Source organism: Podarcis tiliguerta (assembly GCF_965153285.1).
Source record: "Podarcis tiliguerta genome assembly, chromosome: 6".
Lineage (NCBI taxonomy): Eukaryota > Metazoa > Chordata > Lepidosauria > Squamata > Lacertidae > Podarcis > Podarcis tiliguerta.
This window is the reverse complement of record NC_139539.1, coordinates 86605431-86615844: the sequence shown is the minus strand read 5'-3', so window position 1 is coordinate 86615844 and position 10414 is coordinate 86605431. Positions and strand designations below refer to the sequence as shown.

Sequence of the window (10414 nt, the reverse complement as noted above, 5' to 3'; positions counted from 1 at the left end):
AAGGAATGGGGGAAATATAATTTACCTTAAAAACCATTGCAAACAACTGAAATCAATAGTAGGATTGGAATGACATTTGTAGCATAATGTTGAAGAAGAGTGAGAAGAATCTTTCTTCTGATTCTTGAAATTATTAGTAGGATTGGAATGACACTTGTAGCTTAATGTTGATTTTTTTTGCGTATGGACTTTTAAAAGATTTGGATGAACAGACAAGATGCATGAGGGAAAGGTTAATATAAAGACCCACAAAGGGCAGGAAGGAAGTTGAGGAAATTCTTCGGGAATCTCTTTTTATTTTGGTTGTTTGATAATTGTTTGTAAACTGTCAAAATCTGTAAAAACTAAATAATTTTTTTTTTTAAAAAAGAGAATTTCTTTTTCAAAAATGACAAAAAACCTAAAGAAAACCAACGTGCCAACGGCAACCACGCGCGCGAGCGCGCCCAAAAAAACCGCCACAGAGGCGACGACCGTTAATTCGAGTCTTTCTAACCGCCCTTCGCGCGCTTTCTGTCCAACCAGGGCCTCGCGCGGTAAGGCGCGAGCCAATGAGCGCTCGCCGTTTTGCGAGGGCCGTTTGTCTCCGTTCCGAGCGAGGCTATTCCTGAGGGGAGTGAGGGAAAGAGAGGCGCCGTTTTCGCCTCGCTCGTCGTTTTCTGTCTGCGCGCAAGCGGGGCTAGTGGGGAGCGGGAGGTATCCTTCGCTACTCTCCCTTTGGGCAACGCTAGGCCATGGCGTCGTCGTCGCCGCCTAAATCAGGCTGCTTTGCGGGCGAGTTGGCCGAGGTGGAGATCGACTCCGACGGCTGTTTCAAGTACATCCTGGTGCGGGTGCAGCGCGGAGGCAGCGGCCAAGGCGGTGGCCAAAGTGGTGGCCAACAAGGCTGCAGCCCAGGCCGTATTGGCAGCCCAAGCCGCGGCGGCGGCAGCCCAAGCCGTGGCGGCGAGTGCAGAGACATCGTGAGGGGGACCGCTTCCGCCGAGTTGCACAGTGAGAGATGAGATTTTACACGACGCCTTCGCACCCCCCGGCCAGGCGGCTCACAAATTGGAAAATAAGAAATAAGCGTCTCTCGCTTAATCCACCACTTTGCGAATTGTTATTAGGGTCTATTTAACAGATAAAACAATAACAGCTAGAAACATTTGGCGGGGGTCGGGAAGGGGAAAACAAAAAAAACCCCACAGATAATAATAATAGCTAGAAACATTTGGCGGCGGGGAAGAGGTCGGGGGAGGGGAAATGATTAAAAAAAAACCCCACAGATAAAAAATAATACCTAGAAACATTTTTTTGGGGGGAAGAACCATTTTTTAAACCAAAAGTAACAACAGAAACATTGGGCAGGGAGGGAGAGGTGGGGGGGGGCAATAATTTAAAACAGGCATAGGCGACCTTCAGATGTTTTGGACTACAACTCCCACCATCCCTGACCCCTGCTGCTGTTAGCTAGGGATCATGGGAGTTGTAGGCCAAAACATCTGGAGGGCCAAAGGTTGCCTATGCCCGATTTCCATAAACCACCGATAAAAATAACAGCTAGAAATGGGGGGGGGGGGGAGTTTAAAAAAGCCACACAGATATAGAAACATTTGGTTAGAAAGACTCGAATAACACCCACCAAAATAAAATAACACCCACAGGTAGAGATTTTATCCAATTAAACCATGCAAATATGGGCGTAGCCAAGAGCCGCTGCCCCAGTCAAAAATTACTGAAGGGTGCTAAAAAATAATTAACAAGGTTCTGCACCACCACCACCCCAAGCCTGACCCCGAAATGAAAGCCTGAGGGCCCCCCACGGTGTAACAGGCGCAGCCAATGATTTTTATATCATTAAAAATACACAAAAATCCTGGCTTTGCCCATGCCCTGTAATTGTCCTCTCTCTTTTTTTTAACCTGAGAACTCAGAAGTGCTTTTTGGGGACATTTCCCCCAAAAAAGATCAACAAATTTTCTTTTGCTCCACCCCCCCAAACATAATTACAATAAAAATGGCATGGTGCCCACCCTTTAAATAAAAATCTGTTAGTTTCCCAAAGCCTGTTGGAAGAAGAATGCAAACGTGTGAACGTGTGTCTGCATTGCCACCAGCAATCTTTCTTCTGTTGCTTTGTCTTGCTTGTGGTAAGAAGGAACATGGCTGGGCTTCTCATAAATACACTTGTCAGCAGCTTGGTTGGGACTTCTGCGACACCTAGAAAAATGAAATTTGATACACTGGAGTCCAGCGGGGTACTACAAACACTAGAAAATGGAAGTATGATAGTTTTTTTTATAAGTGTGGGGAAGAGATCCCAAAATAAATTGAAATATAAACTTTGTAGTCCCAGTTAGAAGACTTAAATACTAGGCCATATGTATGGTTCACGTACAAGAGTATGAACTAGTGCAGGTATAAAGTTAGGGAAACCCAGCCAGATGGGTGGGGTTTAAATAATAAATTATTATTAAAGTTTGAAAATCCTGCCCTAAAGTGTTAAGATGCCTTCACAATCCCCTATATATTCCTAACATGGTTTTTTTAAGGGGGAGTGGGGAACCATCCGAACCTCCTAATACTTTTCCTTATTTTGAGCCAGCCTGAATATACCTGTTGCGCTGCCCGGAGTATTACATATAGCAGTAGAAATAAATAAAAAAATTGTCCAGTAGCACCTTAGAGACCAACTAAGTTTGTTCTGGGTATAAGCTTTTGTGTGCTTCAGATACACTGAAACAGAAGTCACCAGACCCTTATATATAGTGGGAGGGTGGGGTGGGGTATTTCTCAGGGTAGTAGGAGATGGGTGATTGACTCAATGGGTATAGGAAAAAGCAAGGGATAGTATGCAGATGACCAAAAATAGCTTTAGCATCTGTAATGAGACAAGAATCCAATATCTCTATTCAGACCTGGTCTCCATAGTTTTCAGTTTAGTAATAAGTTGTAATTCAGCAACTTCTCTCATCTATTTCTGAAATTCTTTTGTAATAAGACAGCTGCTCTGTGATCTTGTATTGAATGTCCTGGGAGATTGAAGTGTTCTACTGGTTTCTCTGTCTTGTGATTCCAATCTGACATCAGGAATCACAAGACAGAGAAACCAGTAGGAGAACATTTCAATCTTCCAGGACATTCAATAAAAAGGTGCTTTTTGTGAAAAGGTGCTTTTAGATAGGGGTGTAATACTGTAAAAATGGGTCAACGAGATATCACAAATGGGTCATAAATAACAGGTTTTGTTTAATGTACTGAACCTTCCTGTAGAAAGGGTAGATTTGGATGAAATTGGGGAGGGAGGGAGTTACAGACTGGGATTTTGATGGTATTGACAGTGAGATACTGTGGAAATCTTAACGCATGGGTAGCACTAATCCCATATTGAACACACATCTTGAATCATTCAAAAGTCCTTTACAACCATACCTTATTCTTCTGATAATCCTAGGAAGTAAGTCACTGCTAATGCCATTTTACAGAAGATGGACTGAGAATAAAATACTGTACGCTTGCCCATGGCCATTCAGTGAAATCCAATAATAAATGCGGTTCTCCCAGGCTCAAGTACAACTCTATTCTAGTGGGGGTTTCCCCCTCAATTGATAAATAAGAAAAAATGAGGAGCACCAACCTTTGTAATAATTCCTGATGTCTTTAGGGCTGAACCACCCATGTTAAAAATGCTCCAAATCTGTACAGCTGTAACGTATTAAATGCTAACGTTCAAATGAGGCATAATTATTTTTGTACTTCAGGTATTTCCACCTTTATTTTTATAAGGTATTCTTAGTACTATTATTGTTTTGTAGATCACATATATGAAAAGATATGTTCTGAAATTGAAAAGATGGGCTGTATGTGCAAGTGTCTTGGAGGAGGAAAAATTGAGCACAATAGCAGAGACAAAAAAATCCATGTATCTGGTGTTTCTCCAGTAAGTGTTGTATACATCCAGTTTCTAAATATGACGATTCACTTTGCAAATATGCTAGTAATTAATGATAATGTCACAAAATTGTGTTTCATATTGGTCTCTGAGAAGAAGCAGACAAATTTACGAATTACATAATACTGACAGAACTTGAATATTTGTTTAGTATGTGAATGTCAGTCACTGCATAATCCACTAAGAAATATACTTTTACAGGAAACAAGAAATTACTTGTATTATTTTAAAGCTTTATGAATAAAATACTGAATTCTTCAAAATAAATCCCTATGAAAATATAATTTTATAATCAAGTTACTACAAAAGCTCAGGGCAGGTGACAGCATCCTAAAACAAGCTAGTAAAATGATCTGTGAGAAGAGCCACAGAATCAATCAAGACTGGTTTGCTGAAGTCCAGCATCTACAACTATACTGACTATTTAAAGGTTGCTAATAAGAGGTCTAGACTTCTCACATGCAAGGGAGAGCCATTCTTACCACAATTTTAAATGAGCTTCCAAAAAAAAAAAAAAAAAAAACCTCTAATATCTAGCATCAGGAAGAGTTCTGGAGATCTTAAAAGCTTGCAAACGGTTTTGTTAAATTTTGATTGGCCTAATATGGATTTAGGATGGTGTAGGAACTGTTATATATTCTTACTTCTCTTATTTTCCCCACTACTCTTGGAGAAAGCACAAGAGAGATTTTCCATCCTCATTTTCCTTTTCGTTTCCCAAGCATGTCTTACTATCATAGGGGGGAGTAATCTGGCCTTTTGGGTAGAGAACAGAGAGAAAAGATCCCAATTGATACAAACTATGTGGTGCACTTAGGTACTTATTAAATGAAAAATGAGATTGGTAATCATATGTTGTCTGCCCTCCCACCAGATGTCAAAGAGAACAACAACTACCAGACTTTTAGAAGACATCTGAAGGCAGCCCTGTTTAGGGAAGCTTTTAATGTTTGATGTATTAGAGTATTTTAATATATTTTTTGGAAGTCGCCCAGAGTGGCTGGGGAAGCCCAGCCAGATGGACGGGGTATAAATAATAAATTATTATTATTATTATTATTAGAAATTCTAGCAAGAATCTTTAGCACACACATTTTCTCTTTAGGAGTAATATTTTTGTGCATTCTTCTTTCCTACAGGCATATGGTAAAGCTGATCATTCCATGACTGTGGCAATACTGAAGAAAACGTTTAAGGATTATGACATTAGTTGTTCAGATGACTAGTGAACCGTTGCTTTGCAGTCAAATTTAAAGTCAGTTTGTTCTTGGTTCTTTTCAACATAATTCTAAGCTTCCACCAAAATGTGTAATGTATTTAGCTTAATGCTGAATAAAAACTTTGACTGTGAATTTGTTGGTGCTTGATTCAAAAAACGTTTTAAAGGTACTTCTGATCTTGTGAAATTCCACTATAAGCATTTTAAATATTGTAAGAGGCAATTCCTACCCACAACCTAACCCAAAGTGGTGGGATCAGTTTAAAAACAACGTACTGTAGAGCTTAGTCTGCTCTTAGTGAATGGGAATACAGTACAGTACTTTCATGGCGTGAAATAGATTCTTGAGTTCTGTATACATCTTTCCTGTGGAAGCCCTTTCTAGTTGGTGGAACTTTATTAATCATAGAGCGGAGATCAACTTTTCCTTATCTGCTTGATTAGATAGGGAGAGGGGGAAGGTTGTGGCTCAAGTGGCTGCAGTATCAACAATTCTTTATGCTTCTTGGACAGAGAACGAGAATCCAACTTCACCCTGCATTTCTTACTGAGGGGAGAAGGATCATGGATGGGAGAACATCCCCTGGGCACTAAGAGCCAAGGAGCAAAGCTTGGTCAGTTTCTGACTTATAATGGCATAAGGACTACAGTGGGGATGGTGGACATATTAGGTCAAAGCCTAAGAATTCTGTTCATGGATTTGCAAATTGATGATGAGAGGCCTTGAGGCAAGCGTGCATCCTAAAATTCAGGGACTACCAATCCATCTTAAAAGGACACGAACACATCTAACTCAACAGGCTGCCCCTACTTGTTAGTTTAGGCCTTAGGGCTACCAATACAGTATACTTTTTAAAGGTGCAGATAGTAGCCCAATAATTATTAAGCCTAAAACAGTTTTTAAAAAACTTATGATAGGTTCAATCCCTAGTAACGTGAACCAGAACTAGTTTGGGTAGGGATAGAATGTGGAATTAACCTCTCGTAGCAGAGCCTTGTAGCAGTAAAGATAATTTATTAAAATAATCTAAGCATTTCAAAGGTAAAAAGCTGAACAAGATAATTTTTTTAAAAGTCCACGTAAATAAAAATGGGTCTGGGCAAATGCTTTGCCACTTTATGGATTGCAGAAAATATTTTTCAAAATTCACTCTAAAAGGGGATGCGTTCCAAAAATAATGTCTTGAAGATGCAGTCCATGCTGGCAGTCAAGGTGAAGTCCCCCAAATCCAGGCAGTCGATTTCTACCTAAGATTAACTTCACCTATAGAATCAGCTGATCTTTTCCCCTTTTCATCTGCATTTCAGAACCTGAAGGAGTCGCACAAGGTAGACTTTGCAAAGCTCTTGTGCCTCAAGTACACAAGGGAGTTCTGGTTACCGTATTTTTCGCTCTATAACACGCACCCGACCATAACACGCACGTAGTTTTTAAAGGAGGAAAATCCGTGGGCATGCCACCCGTAGGCATTCCCTCCATAACACGCACAGACATTTCCCCTTTCTAGGAGGAAAAAAGTGAGTGTTATGGTGCAAAAAATACGGTAATTTACTCCAGTCTCTAAGGCAGAGGTGGGGAACCTGTGATTTCTAGAAGTTATTTTACTCCCAGCTCCTACCAGTCCCAGCCTGCATTGCCACTGATCAGAGATTATGGGTGTTGCAGTCCATCAAGCAGCATCTGAAGGACCACAGGTTCTTCATCTAAGCAATCTAGGCAGATTAGGGACTGCATGTCATTCTCTCAACTCTCAGGGCATGTAAGAACATCACTGCTGATTGAAAACATGGTGCAACTACTTTAAGAAGAACCTGCTGGATCAGGCCAATGGCCCATCTAGGCCTGTATCCTGTTTTCACAGCTGTTGACCAGTTGCACATGGGAAACCTGCAAGCAAGATCTGACCACGAGAGCACTCTCCCCTCTTGTGGTTTCCAACAACTGGTAAAAAAGGTAAAGGACCCCTGATAGTTACTAGTATTCAGACACATTGCTGCCTCAACTTTATTTCTGTTGAAGCACACCTTTGGGAAAGGGTCCCCCCCCCCCCAATTTGTCTTATGTTGGGCACAGGCAAAGGTTCCCCTTTGGGATGGTACTGCTAATGAACGTCCTACTCAATTTTGCCTTCCGCTGCTAAAGGAGAAAACATTGCACAAACATTCTATATTATGGTCCAAAACCCCACAAAAAAACAGCTTTGAAAGCAAAATGCAGCAGATACAGGGAAAAGATTCTAAGGCAGTCACTATGTTTTATCCAGAGCATGTTGGTTTCTTATTACCTCCGAGAAATTTTGCCACGGCTAGGGTAATATCATCTGACTTACCTTCGAGAAGATACTTGAGACAGAAGGTATCAGAATTTCTGGGTAAATTTACCAATAAGGATTTAATTAACTGATCCCTGCCTTGTTCATACAGCCCACAGTGTAGTAGAACATAAGCAGTCTATTTTGATAAGGCTTTTCAGACCATAGTTTTTGACCATGAGCTGATTGACTCCATTGGTTAAATATAAAAGTAAAAGGTAAAGGACCCCTGGACGGTTAAGTCCAGACACAGGCAACTATGGGGTTGCGGTGCTCATCTCACTTTCAGGCTGGGGGAGCGAGCGTTTGTCCACAGACAGCTTTCCCGGTCGTGACCAGCAGGATTAAACCACTTCCGGCAAACAAAACACCATGACGGAAGCCAGAGTGCACAGAAACACTGTTTACCTTCTGGCCACTAATCCCTTTCCCAGGCCAAATACCAAAATCTTTAAATCAGTATTTCAAGGGAGCCCACCACACTTTGATGGAAAGTGGGCATTCACATGTGTTCAGAAGTAGAATTGAATTAGGAACACAGTTTGGAACCTGAAGTAGGGACCAAAGGAACTTTGCCTGGAACCCTCGCTGCATTTTTTCAGCCCAAGTATGGGAGAAACATTTTAAAACAGTATTTACTGACAATTTCCCCTATTTGTGATGATTACTCTGCAGAGCTGACAAAACTTCCACTTTACTCCGGTTATGGTAGAAGAAGTCTGTGTATTAATTAGAAACCTGAAGAGCAGTAAAGCCCTGGGAAATGACTTTATCCCAGCTGGGTTGATCACATCAAACCAGTTATCAAACCCCCATGACATGGCAGAAACCACTGCAGACTGTGCAGTCACCTGGGATCTTGTAGCGTGGATAGAAAAGGAGTGGGTTGTAGAAAATGACTGGGTGGGATTTGTCTTTTCTCCTGAAACACTTATTTCGATTCAGAGTTTATGAGGCTCCTGTCTGAATGTGCTTTTAGTTTAGCTTATTCAATTACAGTGGTGCCCCGCAAGACGAATGCCTCGCAAGACGGAAAACCCGCTAGACGAAAGGGTTTTCCGTTTTGGAGGTGCTTTGCAAAACGAATTTCCTATGGGCTTGCTTTGCAAGACGAAAATGTCTTGCGAGTAGCTGCGATTTTTTTCCGCTCCCCACCCCCTTTTTCTAAGGCACTAAGCTGCTAATAGCCTTTTAGCAGCTAATCCGCTAATCCCTTAAGCCTTTAATAGCCGCTAATAGCCGCTAAACCGCTAATAGCGCTAATCCACTAATGGGGTTGCTTCGCAAGACAAAAAAACCGCTAGACGAAGAGACTCACGGAACGGATTCTTTTCGTCTTGCGAGGCACCACTGTATTTCTTCTCCCTGAATTGGGCTTGAAGATACTATCGTATTGGGGCTGTTTCAATATAGGCTTCCCCGTGTTTTATATGCTATGTGAGATGCTTGTTATGTCTTGATACCTGTTTGGCAAACAGTGGACTGTTCTGCCCAATTGCAAAATTGAGAGTGCCCAGAAGGCCCATATCATCTGAAGTGCAGTTCAAAGGAACATCAACAATGGAACAAGAAACTGGCATCCAAATATTTTAAAAAAATATAAATGCAAAAATGCAAAATCCTTCAACAGTCTGAATTCTGGATATATTCTTCATGTTATAATTAAAGTAGGATTAGGCATTCGCACTGGATTCTAAAAAGTTTTTCTCAGATAATAGCACTAAATGCATTTCCAACTACCTGCTGTCTGCCTCCAGTACTTTATCTGGGACAACTGTAAAAGTAGCTGTTAAACTGCCTCAGTGGTTGCTTAGATCTAAATTTAGATCCAATTCCTGCCATCAGCAAATCAACACTTAACACACCCCAGCCCAGGTGACTAAACTAGGCAAATGCTTGTCCAATTTGAACTATGCCCCTCTTCCTTCCTGCGCTGATTTCCAACAAGGCTTATACCTCTTCGGTGTCCTGTTTGGTTACTGGAAATAAAATGAAACCAGGCCGGCTTTCTTCCAAGAAATGTGCATCTCTGAGCCAGATGTAGAGTGAAAACTGACTGCATTTGGAACAGCCAAAATCATGTATAGTCAAAACACATTGGGTTAAATGGCGGGTGGGATTGACACAGTAATTTTTCCCAACCCACCCTTTCTTTCTTTCTTTCTTTCTTTCTTTCTTTCTTTCTTTCTTTTATTATTATTATTATTATTATTATTATTTTGGCCACATGCGTAAAGCTGAATGCCCACAAGTTAAATGTGCGCAAGTTGCAAGCTTAGCGTACCTTTTTCGTACTTCTTTTAACCATTACATGCCAAGCATTAAAATTCTAGGAACCTGGGTAATCGGCCACCTTTGACTTCTCAGGCTCAAGCTATAAGCATTTAGTACAACTATTTATAAACCACCTAGCAAGGCTAATTACAAATGTACACATTCATAGTGAGCAGTGTTAAAGAACAATACAAACGTGACTGACTGCCTGCAGCCATGTCTGAGTAGTTGAATACTTCTTTCAGCTTTTATATATAAATTTAATAAATAAATAATGACAACTATGGAAGGTTAAATCATGTAACACCCTGAATTCGATAATGGGAAAGTTCGTGAAATTTAATGCCATTCTTCCCTTCTGCGTAAGCATTCCTGCTTGCTGCTCCGAGGGTCCTTGTGTAGGGCATCTGCTGATGGGGCTGGTTAGTTGAATTTTTCTTTCCCAGATGTTTTCCATAATTAAAATAGTCTTACTTAGATAAAAATAAATTCATTCCCGTTTAGTCGTGTCCGACTCTTCGTGACCCCATGGACTAGAGCATGCCAGGCACTTCTGTCCTCCATTGCCTCCCGCAGTTTGATCAAACTTATGCTGGTAGCTTCAAGAACACCATCCAACCATCTCATCCTCTGTCGTCCCCTTCTCCTTGTGCCCTCCATCTTTCCCAACATCAG

The 10414-nt window shown here is 41.1% G+C and overlaps 1 protein-coding gene across 2 annotated transcripts; it reads left to right on the top strand.

The window, feature by feature from the left end:
• Positions 1–202: 202 nt before the first annotated feature.
• LOC310679753 (14 kDa phosphohistidine phosphatase-like) lies at positions 203–5286 on the top strand. 2 transcript variants are annotated; one of them, XM_083445414.1, is made up of 4 exons: positions 203–232; positions 371–536; positions 3798–3922; positions 5074–5286. In XM_083445414.1, the coding sequence occupies exons 1-4, from the start codon at positions 218–220 to the stop codon at positions 5158–5160; spliced, it is 393 nt and encodes a 130-aa protein (XP_083301540.1). In that variant the 5' UTR covers positions 203–217; the 3' UTR covers positions 5161–5286. The 2 variants fall into 2 exon arrangements, with proteins under 2 accessions (XP_083301540.1, XP_083301539.1); XM_083445413.1 differs by lacking the exon at positions 203–232 and having other exon boundaries at positions 480–993.
• The last annotated feature ends 5128 nt before the right edge of the window (positions 5287–10414 follow it).